The sequence below is a fragment of the Ipomoea nil genome, unplaced genomic scaffold (assembly GCF_001879475.1).
Source record: "Ipomoea nil cultivar Tokyo-kokei standard unplaced genomic scaffold, Asagao_1.1 scaffold0465, whole genome shotgun sequence".
In the NCBI taxonomy this organism is placed as follows: Eukaryota; Viridiplantae; Streptophyta; class Magnoliopsida; order Solanales; family Convolvulaceae; genus Ipomoea; species Ipomoea nil.
In genome coordinates, this window is record NW_017616893.1 from 1440941 (window position 1) to 1459497 (window position 18557).

The window sequence follows — 18557 nt, forward strand, 5'->3', positions numbered from 1 at the left end:
CAATTATTTGTTTTGGAGGACGCAGCTCATCCCGTTCCTTCGCGGGCAGGGATTACTCGGGTACGTAGGTGGAGGACATCCGTGCCCATCGCCGGTTTTGGAGCTCCCCGCCGGCAGCAACTCCGGAGACGCTGCTTCCACGACGTCCAACCCTGCCTACGCCGCATGGGTGCAACAGGACGCTTGCACCACTTAACCTATTGAATACTCCATACTAAGAGCATCTACAAGGGGCACGCCATTGCGCTATAATGGAGAGCAAAATGGCGTGTCATTGCCCAACGACGCTTCATTGCACCAAAATTTTGGTGTAGCATGAACATTTTCATCTCTCACCATTTGACGTTGCACTGTTCATCTCCTACCAAATTGATAATTACCCTTAATTTTATCTTGAAAAATATCAGCATACGCATGACAAACGAGTTGATTTTCTTCAGTAGAATATGAAGAAGTTCGAATTCTGTGTGGCTTGGACATTTTTCCAAAGAAAATGGAGAGGAATATTGAATACAAATAGTTATATGAATGGTTAAGAGAGGGAGCGAGAATTCAAAGAGTTGTGGTTTTATTATGTAGAGGTAGTGTACTATTATATAGATTGAAAGCAAATACCTTTGTGATCTAATCCAACGGTTGAAAATAATTGTCTTTTGAGATTTGGGAAAGATATAATGTTAGATATTGGATTGTGTGTTAGAAAGATATGCATACCAATTAAGGGCTAAGAAGGTTGTGAACTAATCCAACGATTGAAACTAATTGTCTTTTGTGATTTGGGAAAGATATCATGTCAGATATTGAATTGTGTGTTGGAAAGATATGCATACCAATTAAGGGCTAAGATGGTTGTGATATATGCCAACGGTTGAAAATAATTGTCTTTTGGGATTTGGGAAAGATATCATGTTAGATATTGGATTATGTGTTCGAAAGATATGCATACCAATTAAGGACTAAGATGGTTGTGATCTAATCTAACGGTTGAAAATAATTGTCTTTTGGGAATTGGGAAAGATATCATGTCAGATATTGAATGGTGTGTTGGAAAGATAGATGGTTGTGATCTAATCCAACGGTTGAAAATAATTGTCTTTTGGATTTGGGAAAGATATCATGTCAGATATTGGATTGTGTGTTGGAAAGATATGCATACCAATTAAGGGCTAAGATGGCTGTGATCTAATCCAACGGTTGAAAATAATTGTCTTTTGGGATTTGGGGAAGATATCATGTCAGATATTGGATTATGTGTTGGAAAGATATGCATACCAATTAAGGGCTAAGGTGGTTGTGATCTAATTCAACGGTTGAAAATAATTGTCTTTTGGATTCGGAAAAGATATCGTGTCAGATATTGAATTGTATGCTGGAAAGATATGCATACCAATTAAGGGCTAAGATGGTTGTGGTCTAATCCAACGGTTGAAAGTAATTATCTTTTGGGATTTGGGAAAGATATCATGTCAGATATTGGATTATGTGTTGAAAAGATATGCATACCAATTAAGGGCTAAGAGGTTGTGGTCTAATCTAATAGTTGAAAAATAATTGTCTTTTGTGATTTGGAAAAGATATCATGTCAGATATTGGATTGTGTGTTGGAAAGATATGCATACCAATGAAGGGCTAAGATGGTTGTGATTTAATCCAACAGTTGAAAGCAATCGTCTTTTGGATTTGGAAAAGATATCATATTGATATATATAAGTACATGACATCTAAACTTATCTTGCATCCTTTCATCATAGCAATCCCGAGATATGAATCCCCCACACACATTTTCATCCTCACCCTGACAACCATCTTCATCCTCGCAAGAGGATGACAATCATCTCATTGCTACAATACAATCACAACAACAAGCACTACTAAGTATGCTCGCAACAACGTTGTCATGACTTACTGTTTGGAGATTATGTCTACTCAAGTCATCAACTCAACTACTCAAGTCATGGATGTTCAATTCCCCATCATAGAGTGATTCACCGTGAGCGTGTAGATGGTGATCGAAGATTACATGTTGATTATTTTTCAAAAAATTGAAAATATAATGAAGCAATATTTCGTAGATGATTTCGAATGAGTCGAAATTAACCTTAGGTTGTTTTCAAGTTTGAAGACCTCAAGGCATACATTACTTTGATAGGATTTGCCAAACCATCAAGATGAATGTGGTACTAATGGGCAATAGATGCAATTAACCTTAGGTTGTTTTCATTCTCTTTGAGGGATCAAGCCTTAAGTTGGTTAAATTCATTATTATTTAACCACGTTGTTACATGGGATCAACTTTACAATGCTTTCATGCAAGAATATTGTCCCCCATCTGAAGCCATCAAGCTCGAGAAATAAGTGTAAAATTTTCAACAATTTGGCAACAAAAGTTCATATGATGCATGAAAAAGGTTTAAAGACTTGAGAAGGCAATGTCCCAGAAATTTGCTTACACCAGGAGACTTCATTTCTTCATTCTATGAGTGACTTTTAGACAACTCCAAGGCTATCCTATACACATCTTCTCTGGGATGAGTACTCATAGACATGGCACCGGAGATGGGTGAACAAATGATAGAGATCATCTCGGCTAATACCACATATTGGCCTCACCAAAAAAAAAAAAAAAAAAAAAAAAAAAAAAAAAACACATATTGGTACAATGAAAGGGCCAACCCACCAAAGAATGAGAGACCTTCTAAGATGTTTGAGGAATTGAGGTAGAGGAGAATATGGCTTTTCAAGCACAACTTAATGTTATTCAACATATGTTCAATCAAGTGGTGCAAGGAACCAATCAATGAGTTCAATTGGTTGAGTGGTTGACACCTCTCTCGACAATCAAGCTCAACAATGTCAACCCTCTATATCTTTTAGCCCTAAAAATATGGCTACGGTAACTCGTTCTGTCATTTGTGGAGGCTACCATGCATCTCAATCATGCTATCTCTTGGATTCAAATGCCTATATTCTTACCAAAATTATTGAGCAAATATAGATGTGGTGGGGTATGCTAGACAAGGCCAAGCCTATGGAGGGTACAACCAACAAAATAGAGGTCATATGGACTTCTCTTGGAGCAACCCCATAGGGGCCGCAAACCCAAGTTCTCTATCTAAGAATTCACCTCCCGTATTCCAAAGTAATCAAGGTTATAGAGGGATAAATTATGTGCCTATTATAATTAACATATTATGTATATGCAGTTAACATATTATGTGTCTGTAATTAATAGATTATGTACATGTAGTTAACATATTAGGTAGACCATGGTCCATGGTATAATTTTCCACTATTTATCTACCTATACTTTCTTAATTTGCCAACATCAATATGTTATATTCTGATATAAATATATCAAACTAAATATTGTTATATTCTGATATAAATATAGTTTGAATATCGAATGTTACGATTTCACATATATTAGTATTGAAGCAAAAAATTACTCTGAATTACATATTTTGCTCAAACGGAACATATTCAAAATATTTGAATATTAGATTTTAAAACACTTGAAATTTTGAATTTGTGATTATTTTTATAATGTTATAGTTTCAAAAAGAATTAAACTTAAAAATTTAATGTGGAAAAGAAGTATAGTTACAAAAATCGGTCTAGGCGACCGCCTAGGCATTAGGCGCCCTTAGACCGTGGCGACTTCCCCCTAGGCGCTCGCCTAGGCGACCGGCCGCCGCCTAGGCGTCTGCCTAGCGCCTAATTTGGCCGACTTGGCCGCCTAGACAACCGCCTAACGTCTAACTTAGCTGAGTTAACTCGTCCATTTCGATTGAGTTAACCCGATTAGCTCGGCCTTGCTAATTTTTTTTCATTATATATATATATATATATATATATATATATATATATATATATATATATATATATATACATATATATATATATATAATATGACATATATACACCCGTAGACTAGTTTGATACTTTGAATCTTTGGATAATTGAAGTATTTGAGTATTTTTTAATTTTGAAATAAGGGTCAAATAGGCCACTGAATTGCACACCAAAGTGCAATTAGGTCATCGAACTCAAAAACAATGCAACTGGGCCCCTGAACCACATAAAATCATGCAATTATGTCCAAAATGACCTGTTTACCTGAAATGTAGGTTATCAATTTTAAAAATAATTTGTAAATATATTTTAAAATAAAATAATTAATTAAAATTATATAATTTTAAAAAAAAAAAAAAAACTAAACTAAACTAAACTGTCGGAGACCATCCCTTCATCTCCGGCCATGGAAACGAAGAGACCTTCGTCTCCATGGCTAGGGAGACGAACCTTCGTCTCCGGCCATGGAGACGAAGCTCTTCGTCTCCGGCAATTCTAGTTTTTTTTTTTTAAATTAATTATTTTATTTAAAATTTATTTTTAAAATTGGTAACCGCCACATCAGCACAATTTAAGGTCAACAGGTCATTTTAGACTTAATTGCATAATTTTATGTAGTTTAGAAACCCAATTGCATTGTTTTTGAGTTCGATGACCTAATTGCACTTTTGGTGGCCTATACCCTTATTCCTTTAATTTTTAATATTGTTTAGATGTTATGACTTATGAATTATCATTTTTTCATTTATTTGGTTGAATGTTGAAAACAGCCTCATTAAAATTGTCAAACTGCAAGTTTGCCACTGTTTTTTTTGCGCCCGCCTAGTGCCACCTAGACGCTGTCCGGGCGCCCGACTAGCGCCCATCGCCCATTGCAACCATGAGGCTTGGTAAATATGATTTTCAAATTGAAAAAAAAAAAAAAGGAATTAGAGGATGGATAACTGAAAATCATATACCAAAATAGTAAGGTAAACAGACCCAATTACCAAAACGTATTATCCAAATCTGCATTTAAAAAAAAAACTTTAAAAATAGAGGTGAACACAACAATGTTCACTGATTGATGTGTACATAGGAAGCATATAACAGAAGCCTTTGACACTAGAATTTCAAATATACATCACGAAGTTACACATTTGGGTATACTAATGCTATGGAGTGATCTTATAACAAAACTTTCTTCCTGCAAGACTAGCATAGATAATTAGATACCTAGAATATAATGATGACAAGCTGAATAAGCATGCATTCTCCATAGTTGTAGTTTTTGAGGAGTTTTTGCAGGTGTGACTAGGAAAGAGAAGATCAGAGCAGAATCTTATAGTTAAAACTACAAATTAATGACCACTAAAGCTGCTCCAACAAAAATCTCTTCTATCTCTTGCACATTGCAAACCAGTGCATAGATGTAAAGAATGAATCAAAAGAACAGGATGAGCACACGGTTCCAATTGCTTCCTCATAAATATGCATGGACTATCGATCTCCATCTGATTGTCTATATATTTTTAAGCCTTGAAGCGCCTAAATTCAAACCAAATCTCATAGTGGTTGAAGAGCAAACTATCATGAGTGTGCTTCCCAAGATACTCAAGCCCAAGATTACTTAGCCTTTTTGTGCATTCGTCTCCTCCTAATCTTGAACAGAACTTTATATTGTGTGACACAAAAATACGACCATCTAGAGGTTTTAATCTATCAACAAGTCTCTCGAACCCAACCCATACAAGCTTATCGGGCATATGAAGGAAAACAGCACTTGCGTATATCAAATCATACATGGTTCCAGATCCAAATTTACTGAACTCCATGTCTTCACCTCTTACAATAAGAGGACGTTTAGGTAATAAACCTTGGGATGGAATCTCATACCTCAAGGCAGCCATTAAGGATAGCTCATCTCTTTCAAGGCAGTGGTATTGTTCAGGGTTCAAGTACCGGATGAAATGCAAACCAACACGAAGGGTCCCACATCCAATCTCCAAAACTTTGGAGTTAGGAGCTAGATGAACTGATTCTGCAAGGAATTCAAACACATCTCGCCCTCCTGCCCAAGGTTCCCCATAATTGCTGTGGTGCTCTTCTACAAGGAGCTCACTGGGACAAGCGAGAGCAGTGTGATTATTTGCTTCCTCTCCTTCATAGTGTGATATTCCCTTGAACCTTTAAAAAAAAAAGTTCAACATGATTTCTGACAACTAGCTCAACTCCTCAAGGAAGCAAATAAGAGTTCCAGTTTTCCTATGGGAAGAGGTAGATTCAATTTGAAAAAAAGAAATGCAGAGTAAGAAGTCAAATAGCAAACATGTTTCTTGTTCTACTCGATTAAACGAAGTTAATATTTAGTTGATTAGTTGTGAAAGTTTGTTCTCTTTTTTCTCATCATTCTTTTCCTTCAATATTAATAGGGATAAAGTACAAATAAGCCATCCAACTATTTGGGAAACAACAATTAAGCCACCCAATTCAAATTCATTCACGAACAACAATTAGCTTTTATTAACAAAGTTAATCTAAATTCAATGCAGTTTTTCAGCCTACCTTTATGTTTCCTCCATCCAAAATTTACAACAAAAGAGACACCACACCTACTTACAAAAAAACTGAAGAGTTTTTATAGAAGTACCCTAAATGCCAATAGTTTTGAAGTAAAATATTCAACACAACGCAGAACCAGAGAATATGTCAGGGTGGGTATTTGGAATAACAAAGTCAAAATCAACTGCTTAATAACTTAGAATTTTATCATAGTAACAAGTTCCTTACAGAACACTGATGTAGTTAATAACCTCTAAAAGAAACAGAGAGTTCCCTAGTAACTAGGAGGCTACCAACACAATTATATAGGTGAACTTACTGACCATTCACACAGTTCAACAAGTGTGACTGGCTAATTAGTCACCAAATTTTCCTTTAACCAAAACAAACTAAAAATTACTCTAAAATAGCTCAACACTAAATTGATTATTTACCACATAACGATTTGCTAAATAGAACATTAAAATTGAAACGGAAATACTTCAAATCCACAAGTTTTGAGATTAAACAGTCCAAAGATATTGTGCAAAAGCATCTTTATCGTACACCTCATAATTCAAAACTACATAAAAGACAATGAAGTTAACAGCCTCTGAGAGAAAAACTAGAATTCTCCTATAAAAACTACATAAAAGACAATGAAGTTAACAGCCTCTGAGAGAAAAACTAGAATTCTCCTATAACAAGGAAGCCACCAACACAATGATCTAGGTGAACTTACTGGCATATTAGCAAAGCTGCATAGAGTTAAGCATGTATAACTTGTTAATTAGCCAACAGATTTTCCCTAATTTGGTTCATTAAAAAAAAAAAAAAGAAGAAGAAGAAGAGAGAGAGAGAGAGAGAGAGAAAAGAGTACTCCAAAATAAATCTAGATTAAATTGATTGCTAAAGACACTGTTTGAAGAAAGATTTTAAAAACAAAAAAGCCTAACAGTTTCGAGGTAAAAATGTAAAATTTTGAACACCAAGCATTATATAGGGGTAATACATACGGATAGGTTGGTCTAAATAACAAAGTTTCAAAGAAAATGCTAAATAATTTCTTTTTCCTACATCTTTTCATAATTCAAAATTACTTACAGATCTTACTGTACAAATATAGTTAATATCCTCTGAAAGGATCAAAGGAATACTCACAACTCAAAATCTCTTGTAAAAAGGAGCAGCTCAATCATATAGGTGAACTTACTGACCATTAACCTATAGGCTTGGTATGTGTGACTGGCCAATAGCCACCAAATATTCCAAACTCCAGCAGATTCATATACTTCCCTTCACTTGAGAAAAACCCTAGAGTATGGAGGGGATAACCACCAGAGACACCAACCGGTGGTAGCCCCAATGATGTGGCCTTTAGAGGTTTCTCTAGAGAGAAAACCTTTCTGTTGGTTGTTTCCCCATTGGCGCAACCAACTTCCTTGGCTCCTCCTTTATGGAGGGTTTTTCTTCTACTTTAACTATATCTTCTTCTTTACTTCCTTCTTATCATTCAGATAAATACTACACGGATGCTTCAAGTTTGCTTTTAATCCGGTCATATTTGCCTAGTGTGGCTTGGCTATAGTGTATGCTACAGATCTGAGGGATGGGCAGTTGGGCACAAAGACAGTGTTTTTAGCCAAGGGGACAAGGAGTTCTTGTGCTATAAGCTAGATGTCTCTTGGTAACATTGGCTTGTGATCAACTTTTTATTTTATTCTCCTTTTAATCTTTTGGTTGGCACTCTATTGCTGAGGATTTCTTCTCCTGAAATTGAATCTTCTTGTGATCTCTTCACCCTATATAGCTCAAGAGTGCTTGCTTACAGTTACTGTACTTGTGCTTCTAAATTGAAGTTCAAATATAACTTATAAGAAGTACAGGCAGGAAGCTATTGAGTATTGACCGCTCAAATCATATCCCAAAGGCTATTTATTATGTATTATAAACATCAATAATCAGCAATCAATCTTTCAATAAAAACTAATTCATATATGCAACCAAATCACTTTGTGAATAAGAAGATCAAACCTAACCAAATTATAAACACATGCACTCAAATAAGCATATATTTGCACAGAGACTAATACAGACGTAAGTTTAAAGGGTGCATACTGAAGAAGATCTTGGAGCTGCTGTTGGCGAGTGCGAGGGTTAATCCCTTTGCGGAGCACATTCTGTGCCATATGGAGGCCATTGGCCACGATCAGCCCCTTCACCCACTCAATATCCTCCGCCGACGGCGAGATCCGGTCCTCATAGGAGCCGGTGGTAGCGGCGCTAGAGGCAGTGCGATCCAGGGCGGTAGGGCAAGAGCAAGTAGGGGGCGATGAAGGTGAAGACAGAGAAGAGAGGAGAAAGAAGAAGAAGACTGCGGCTGTGGCGGCGGAGAGAACAAGCACCGGCACTGATATCACCACTCCCTTCGATGACGTCAGCAGAGCCATAGTAGAAGAAGATCTATCTGTCTCTCTCCAAACATTTTTCTTATCTAGAGACTCGAGCCTAGAGGGCATAAAATTTTGGGGCACATGAATACATGATTAAATATTATTATTATTATTTTATAATAAATACATAAATTGAAATATTTATGTGTTGTCTCAAAATTTTATTTGTAGGAATAAAGATAGCCTAACTCGTAGATAAGTGATAATTAAAAAGAATCTATTTAGCAAGAAGCGTTGAATAATATTTTTAATTATAATTTTTGCTTATTTATTTTCTAACTACTTATAAAGTTGTTATTTTCCATGCATGAAATAAATGGTGTTACATATGATTAATATGGTTTAATTGAATTGTAAATCACCTGATGAATTTGTAGAATAAGAATTACTTGAATCTAATACATATTTAAGCATAGAAATTAACTAAAATGTTTCATACTTATGAGTTTAGTTAAGGTGACTTGTAATCATTTACCAACTAGAACCACAAGACTTAGAACATAATATAATCATGTAAATCAAAGTGTAATGAAGGTGCTAAGTAGCTTGGAGCTCAATGACACCTATTTGGTTCTCCCAAATGAGAGGTCGCAAATACTACATTGTAATAGAGTCAATAGTACTCAAAAAAATGTAATGAAGGTGAGAAGTACAAGATTCATATATAAGAAGTTTTGGTTTATTGATTGTTATTTTTAGAAAGAGTGTGATATGTAAAGTAACAAACCCTTACAACACAATTCTTTAAACTCCTCAATTACACTGTTTGGTTGGAGAGAATTACAATTCGGTGGAATTACAATTCATATACCCCCACCCCCATAGGAATTACATTTTGATGGCAACTAGGAAAAAAAAAAAAAAAAAAAAAAAAACACCAAGAAAATTACTATATTGCCATTTAATGTTGTTGTTATTAGGAAAAATGGTCAAATTGGCCCCCAAGTCATTCGGGTAGTGCAATTAGATTCCCCTAAGTATAAAAATAAAAATAAAAACAAAAAAAAAAACTCTATTCAAATCCCTTAAACCTATAAAATTGTTCAATTAAGTCCAAATCAACTTGTATAGTAGGTTAAGTCTTTCCAAACTTGACAATAAATAAATTGTACGACGAGGACAGCCTCCTTCACAGACGATCGTGGCCATCCGAGAACAGCCACGACTGTCAAACATGAGGTACAGATCTGAACAATCTGGAATGAGAGCAGTGGCCATGGCCGCCACCCTTGTTCCAAACGGCTATGGACAGCCATGTCCAGGGCCATCCCCAAACATCTATGGCCGTCTAAAAAAAATTCAAAATTTTTTTAGACGGCCATGGTTGTCGGGGACGACCCTGGACAGCCATGGACATCGCCTTCGTTCCAGATTGTCCAAATCTAGAGCTCATGTTTGACAATTGTGACTGTCCTCACCGGACAACCACATCTGTTCGTGAAATAGGCAAGCATTTGAATGAAATTTTATTTTTTTACTTAAAGAATCTAATTGCACTATCCGAATGACTTAGGGGACCAATTTAACCCTTTTTCCTAAAATTTATAGCTTTACAACATTATAAAACATATTATCAGAAAGGCTTCTCCCCTATAACGTTACCATGTGGATCATAGTTACAAATAACCAAAGTATCCCCAGTGTTGCATATAACTTTAGCACACCCAACTCTCGTGCTCTCCTTCCAAACTACTTGTGTATAATGCCAACAATCTTTGTTTTGCTTACAAGTATTTGATGAATAGTCATAATAGAGTCTCTCCTTAGCCCATGCTGCAACTGCATCACCTGGTTCCCAGTCGGTCCCGCTTCCCCAGAAAAGGTTCTCGCCATAGTCACCACCGGAATGAAGCAATTCGCAGTTTTGCCGCTGTTGATGGGCCCACCGGCTTGCATAGCCAGCCAGCTTGGGACTCCATTTGAGTGGGGGAATGCCAAGCTTTGCTCTGATTCTGTTGTGGGGAAGAAGGAACTGTCTGATTGTGTTTCTGGGAGTTGGGCTCACCCCCTCCTGTCTGATTGGTTTTGATAAACACAGTGAAGAAGTTTGTGATAACAAAAGAAGAATTAATAAGATGGAAGATCTCATTTCTATATATAGATAGAGAGAAAGGGTAACTGGATTTGATGGAAAAAACTGAGCAAATCTTAGGATTTATATACATGTTAGGAGGAATATATGACAAGGAATCATTTCACATGTGCTCACAATGTGACTTAGGTGGAAAATCACGTTAATGAATGTGAAGAATGAGTTCTCAACTTCCCACAACTGTTTCCAATCATTGCCACATACCATCAATCATTCATTAAACTATGCTCACAGTCACTAAAATAAAGGTTTTCTTCAGTGTTAGCATGTTTTAAGGTTGCATCACTTTTATCAACCTTATAATAATTTACAGTTGATAAAACATTATGAGACAGAAAAGAGAGTTGCACCATCTAGTTGGTTCTGGCGGTAGCAGCTACGGCCTTGTCAAGATGGCCACAGATTCCCACTCCAAACTACAAACCACATCCTGCACGCCAACACGGTAATTGTTAAAATGCACGGCCTAACTCCATTTTAGTAGAAGTCTATTGCTATAGTTCAGAGCTCTGTTTAGTAGAGCTTATTTTAGAGCTATAAGTTCTGTTTGATAAAGCATCTGGAGCTTAAAATAATAGCTCATTTTGAAACACTACTCTACTGAGCGTTTCAAAATAAGCTAGTAGCTACTAGCTTTTAAGCTTTCAACTTTAAGCTAGCTTATGAGCTAGTTATAGCAAACAGAGCCAATAATGTCCATTGGAGTTTGTAAAATAAGACGGTTAAGAAATGGGGAGCAGAGTACATGTGCGGAGACAATTGAAAAATATGGAAATGAGGTCATGGGTATTGTAATCTTGGAGACATGATTAAATTGTATTTCCACATACCGAGGGGTTTTGCTTGTCAATGTCAAAGCTGTTAATGGCACATGGTTCAGCCAAAAGTTCAATAGGTTCTTCACCTATGCAATCATAGCAAACCAAAAAAATCATAAACCAGGGAAGGTGTATCCAAAAGCAACGGAAATGATTCAAAAAATGAAAATGCATAAAAAGTCTATATGCATTACACACCTTGATCAATTACACCAAGGATGCCATCCTCTGAGCAAATCATGGCAGGAAGAAAAGATGAGGCAGAAGTGTGGGCAATGCTGGAAGAATGAGAATAGTTGTCATATTGAACCTCCCAAACCTCACTTTCTGATAGTGTCTGGACTGCTGAATCACTGGTCCCAACACCAGTAAGAACTATAGACTGTTGTGGCTTACGAAGATCCCATACAAATACAGTACCAGAAGAACCTCCTGCCTTTAGGCACAATAAAATTATAGGGAAATAAATTAATGCACATGGTATTCAGAACTAATCTAAGGATGCGATTTCCATATATTTAATGTCAAATAACCTAATAAACAGATAATTTTTACTCAATGCCATTATAGGTGAGGGAACATCATAATACATTACTATGGAACCTTGATCTTGAGTAACTCTTCCCAAATAGCAGCATACTATCAGAACTTTAACAATCACAAATTAATCCTTTCCTTGATACATGAAACTTACACATGGACCAAAGGACATAAAAAGACGGCCAAAAGCTTATTCAATGGGCATTTATAATGGGGAGAAGAGTCAATAGTAACTGAGGTGTATATAATGAATACCTCACCGGCATTGGAATCAAGCCATATGATTTTGATGGTTGTATGCTACAGAGTATATGCTAGAATTTTCACATGTGAAATATTTAGCTAGCACAAATATGATTATGAACCAAAATACTATTACAAGTCGCCATCTAAAATTCATCATAAAATTTAATCTGTCACTTTGTGTATGATGCCATCAAAGCATCAGCCAATTTATTTTCCTAGCAGGAGCAGTTACATGTTGCCAACATCATGGAGATTAATGATGAAGAAAAAAATCACATGATTATAAGTGAAACCTCACATAATTGCATGACAGGCTACGGATTGTCTATATTGCGCCATAGCCTATACATTTGCTGTAGTAATTGCTGCAGCTAATGACATTAAAATGTGCAACTTTTGATTACCATGGTGCTGAAGTGAATTGACCTCATATTATGTGGTCCTACTGTTCTATTGGCACCAGGTGGGGAGGTGGAGATATGTGCATGTGTGTTTAAGTGAAGGCGGCTTAGTGAGTTCCTTAAATAAGTTTCACAAGGTCATCTCTCATATAAGCCATAACTTGCATCCATAACCTAGGTCTAAGACACATACTGATCTATAATCAATAAAGCAAATTATATGAAATTGTGAATATTACTTACAAGACAAGTATGCTTCCTTGATGGTTGAATGTCAATTGAATGCACAATGCCAGGCATGATTCCTTGATTCCTATAGCATCATGAAATAATTTGTCATTGTGTTTACTAGTAACATGAGAAAACAAAAAAAAAAAAAAACAAAAACAAAACAGAAGGCTAAGAGGATGAAATGGTATCTTCAAGACTACATTGAGGTTTGCAACCATGAGATCATAAACAGAAAGGGTCAGTTTGATTAAACCCATTCACATCTTGGCGTCTAAATGAACAAATGGAGATAAAAGAGAAAATATACAATTCAGTGATAGTGTACATATTAGTGAAACAGTTTCCTACATTGTAAATCAGTCATAACTAAAGATTAAGGAAATGGGGGGGGGAGGGGGGGGGAGGGGGGGAGGGGGGGGGGGGGCATAATATGGTTAACTACTAGTGCATTGTTCTCATATGCAATCAGTGCATTGTATATTTTCTCTAAAAAGAAAACTACACAGACAAAAAAGAGCCAGAATCCTGGGCTCTCGGCTTTAAGCAACACTATAAAATAAAAATTTGTGGACTGTGGAGCACAAAGACAGTTTCCTCGGTTTTTTATTTTTATTTTATTTTATTTTATTTTTTAATGAGTACCAGAAACTATAATATTAGAATCATACAAACACAAAACACTGCATTTCTGTGCTCCATTTTAACCACTCCTAATCCTTAGAAATAAGATAGTGCAGAGACTAGTGTTAACAATCAAAATTAAAATAAAATGAAAGGACACAGCAAATCTTCAAATTTGGCATCATAATGTAGTTCCAGAAAGGAAACACTGATAATAAAATTTTACTTAAAGCAGCACTTTTTAGACTTTAGAACTTAAAAATGCTGTCAGTAGAAAGACATGCATGTTTAAAAAAAAAAAAAAAAAAAAAAAAAAAAGAGAGAGAGAGAGAGAGAGAGGAAACAGAATTGGATACAACAAAGTCCAAATTTTACATAGAGTGTCTAACCATTATTACTGCATGGAGCATATAAAGACAATGTATACCCAAGAAGAAATCAATGCCTTTACCAGACCCAATTTTTAATATCCTGATTTTTAGTGACTGTGGCACTCAATAAACTAAAGTATTGCCCAAATATGAAAACCTCAAACCGGGAAAAAAAACATGCACTTTAAACTTGACTCTTATAAATATATAGAATCCCAGGGCACATTTTCTATTCCCAACTTTCGACCATTATATATCAAATACGGAGTAAGTGGCATCCCACTTCTAAAATTTGTTTTGTCAAAAGTGATAACTCAGGTATTTAGCATTTAGGCCAACAGGTTGGCAAACAAATTCATCTATTTGACATTGTTACCCTTGAATAAAAAGATACTCCATTGTGCATAACGGTAGGGATATTTTTGTCAGAAAAAATTGTATAGTGCAACTCTTATAGCATAATGTATAAAAACAAGTTAACAGAAAAAACAGACATAAATAAGGGATATAACCTGGATTGAGACTTATTATGTTTTCAGATTAGATTAGATAAGTGGCATCCCACTTCTAAAATTTGTTTTGTTAAAAGTGGTAACTCAGGTATTCAGCATTTAGGCCAACAGGTCGGCAAACAAATTCATCCATATGACATAGTTCTTCTAAACTACAAGTGCAAAAATTCAAAGATCTGTAAAGATTTAACAAATAGAACAGCACATTTACAAACTGTATGACATGAAACTGAATTAAAATAACTGAGACAGATTCTATTACCAATTTCCTTTAAACTGAGAAACAGGTCCACCAGGCGATCTCCGATCCCACCACTGAAGACTATAACCCAATCCACCAGTCACAAACTCCACTGGCGAAGCCCACTTAACCGCCTGATAAGAAACCAGCCCATTATTGTCGAAAACTTTCTGAAAATTCACTGTCTTTCCAATGCTACCACCAATGTTGATCCAATTCACCCTCCCATCTTCCCCAACACTAACAGCCTCGGACCCATTTTCACTCACATCAATCCCCAAGATGGGTCCGTAATGGAACCCTCTTTCGGTCACCGAGGCCTCGACATTTAACGACCCATTCATCAAATCCGCAGAGAGAATCGAGAGAGAACCTGAAGATGAGGCTGCAGTAATGAGAGGTTTATTGGAGGTTCGGCAGGTTTTCAGGGCAGAGATCCGAGAAGGGGTGGAAATGGATGATTCTACACTGAGTTCGGGAATTTCCGGATCTGAATCCGACGGCGGCGATTGCGAGAGGCTGAGCAGTTGGAGGGAGGGGGAAGACGCGTCGGAATCGAAGGCGGCAAGGATAATGTGGCGGTGGAAGGCGGAGAGTCGGGGGAGCCATCGGAGAGCGTCGATGTACTGGCTCTGTGGGTATCGGTGAACTTGAATTGGGGTTGTTAGAGCCATTTTTAGGGTTTTTGTGAGGGTTTAGCTGAGTTTTAGACTGAAGCTCGACAGTGATCCTCGGAGTTCATTCATAATTAACCCCCCCCCCCTCCTTAATTTTTCCTTGCGTCTGTAAATAAGTTAAAACTTTCTTCCTTTTAAAAAAAAAAAAAGTTAAAAACTTTCTTGAAAATTTACAATTTGAGAAAATTATTTTGTATAAATAAAAATATAATTTCATGATATTACGAAAAATAAATTTACCAGGGGTAGAATTATTTTTGTCTGAGTGTCTGACTAAGATCTAAGAATCTACTATCAAAGTTATTTAGTTATGTATTTTATCTTTTTTTGACATTAATTAAAAGTTTTTTATAAAACATTATTTTTTGAAAAATATTGGTTTCTCTCAACACTTTTTTTATGTGTGTATTATTTATTAACTTACAACTGATTCATTAAACTCTCAATTATTCGTTATGTTTTTTTTTTTAAATATTTATATATAACAAGGATATATTAGAGATTAAAAAAAAATCTTAAGAAAATTTAAACAAACCAAACATCTTAATTAATTTTTTAAGATAATTTAATTCTTTTTTTTTTTTGAAAGCAAACACCAATCAACATTATCACAAATGCATCAAAAGAAAGCCAGGTGGGATAGCATCCGAATACAGAGAACCATCCTGAGAAAACGCCTCCGCGGCCAAAGTATGAGCTAAAATATTTAAAACACGAGGCACCGAAACTAAAACGCAAGAAGTAAACGTATCCATAATAGTCTTGCAGTCGCGAATCACCACGCCCGCATATGATCTAGGGGGGAATAAGGCCTATTGATGTAACCTTAGTACCAAACAATCCGTATAAATAGTGACCTCTGTAACATCTCGTGCTTTCAGCCATGACAGGACTTCCATACAAGCCAGTACCTCACCCGTAAGTGCATTCTTGCTAAAAGGAAGCTTCACATTGACCGCCGCAATGAAGCTGTCATCTTCCGCAACCAACGCCCCTCCAAATGTGGCTGCTCCCGAGTCCGGATTGCGGCCAGCATCTACATAGCATCGCCAACTCGGAGCCAGCTGCACAGGTTGTTGCAGCCGTGAAGATCCCGAAGCATGAAGCCCAGTCGCACGCCATGCTGCAACCACCGCCTTGGCCAAGTTCCACGTGTGGTGTGGTGTATAAAGATAAGCCTCTCATATCGCATTGTTTCTTGCTCTCCATAATTCATAAAGGACTGCAATAACTTGAATAAGAACATCCTCAGTTAAAACAGACACATCATTCTGAAACCACTCAGCAAAGCAACCACCAGTCACACAAGAAATAGGGAGATGTGATTCATTCCACACTTGGAATGCATAAGTACACTCAATCAAAGAATGCATGACATCCTCATGAAATATGGCACACATACAGCATGATGGATCAACATCAACATCAGATAATTTAATTCTTCTGTTTCCAAAATTTCAATAATTTTTTTTTCAAGGTTATTCTCATATGCCTGCATATGCAAATGCCTCAAAGGTCAAAACCATAGAGGCTAAAATTATTTTATTTGCTTTTGTTTAAATCTATTTTATTTACACTTGTTTTTTTTATGGAGCTTTCTATCACGATACACATGCAGCAGCTTATAGTTTTTGGGACCGGACGATTGATGGAAGGTGGGTTGTGGGTAAAAGTGGACCATTGTTTGGAGCGAAAAGTGCACATATGACAGAAGTAATGACGTGCAAGGAGGTGATGTCTTGGGTTAAAATCAATGTTGCAAAAATCGCGCCTAGGTGCTAGGCAGTGGGAGGCCGCCGCGAGGAAGGGCCTCGACGGCCTCCTCCGTGGCCGGCCGGTTAGGCGATTTTTTTTTTTTCAATATGGAAAAAGTTCCGGAAGGCATAACTTTTGACCTAGTTGTCCGATTGGGTCCACTAATTTCTCAAAAAAAATGCTTCTTTGACTCTTAATTTTAGTTTTTTTTATGTATTTAGATGGTTTAAACAATCTTTTGAACAATTTTACAACCACTATCGTAAATAGTTTCTAAGAAATAACTATGGAAACCTTATGTTTTATTACTAAATTTTAAAAATTTTAATTTTTAATTAAAATTTTTTTTTTTTAAAAAAAAAAAAAAAAAAAAAAAGGCGCCTAGGCGCTAGGCGCCCCCTTGCCGCCTAGGGGGCGCCTAACGTTTTTTGCAACATTGGTTAAAACCAAGGGCCTATCTCGGATTTGCTTTAAAATGGACTATCAGGTTCTTCACAGGAATTTGTCTACGATTTCTAGGTTCAATTCATATCTTGGTTTTTGTTTAGGATGCTTGTTTTGTCGTGCTTGGCTCTTTACATTCGTCTTTTATTTCTTTTGTTCGTTGATCAGCTAATCGGGTTGCTCATATTCTGGCGACTACGATAAACTCTAGCTCTGTGCCTTAGGTTTGGGACGCTTTTCCACCTAAGAGTATTGCTCTTTTGATTGATTAATGATATTCGGTTTAGAGTTAATTCCACCAGAGGTCCCTTGTCTTTGGTGGCAATTTCAAATTTAGTCTCAGACTATCGTTTTTGCCATTTAACATCTTAGACTATCATTTTTTAGACACTTTTAGTCCTTCTCATGACTTTTTATATTTTTAGTAAGGGCATTTTTGTCTTTTTATTTTTTATTTTTTATTTTTTGTTATTTTTTCGGTTTCAACCGGTTTAATTAGTTTAGAACTTTAGGTAACATCATATTTTTAATAACCATATTTTTCAACCTGTATTTAGTAAAGTTCTAAACCAATTAAACTGGTTGAAACCGGAAAAATAACAAAAGAAAAAATATGAAGAGACAAAAATGTCTTTACTAAAAATATGAAAAGTCATGAGAAGGACTAAAAGTATCCGAAAAATAATAGTCTTACTTTACCCTACAAATTTTAAATATTTTTAAATTTTTCCGTCAATTTTAACGATCGGGGACCAAATGCGTCACTTCGTTCATAAGTCATAA

At 36.2% G+C, this 18557-nt stretch overlaps 3 protein-coding genes across 3 annotated transcripts; all 3 read right to left on the minus strand.

The window, feature by feature from the left end:
• Window positions 1-4915: 4915 nt before the first annotated feature.
• On the minus strand, window positions 4916-8895 carry LOC109173164. The gene is made up of 2 exons (XM_019322436.1): window positions 8491-8895; window positions 4916-6018 (listed from the first exon to the last, which is right to left on the minus strand). Exons 1-2 carry the CDS (start codon window positions 8889-8891, stop codon window positions 5364-5366), a joined length of 1056 nt encoding a protein of 351 aa, XP_019177981.1. The 5' UTR covers window positions 8892-8895; the 3' UTR covers window positions 4916-5363.
• Window positions 8896-10333: 1438 nt separating this feature from the next.
• LOC109173165 (pathogenesis-related protein PRB1-3) lies at window positions 10334-10914 on the minus strand. Its single transcript, XM_019322437.1, has one exon. It carries the CDS (start codon window positions 10912-10914, stop codon window positions 10399-10401), a length of 516 nt encoding a protein of 171 aa, XP_019177982.1. The 3' UTR covers window positions 10334-10398.
• A 174-nt stretch (window positions 10915-11088) lies between these two features.
• Window positions 11089-15633, minus strand: LOC109173163 (nuclear pore complex protein NUP43). Its single transcript, XM_019322435.1, has 5 exons — window positions 14920-15633; window positions 13166-13235; window positions 11934-12171; window positions 11748-11821; window positions 11089-11347 (listed from the first exon to the last, which is right to left on the minus strand). Exons 1-5 carry the CDS (start codon window positions 15570-15572, stop codon window positions 11294-11296), a joined length of 1089 nt encoding a protein of 362 aa, XP_019177980.1. The 5' UTR covers window positions 15573-15633; the 3' UTR covers window positions 11089-11293.
• Window positions 15634-18557: the final 2924 nt, after the last annotated feature.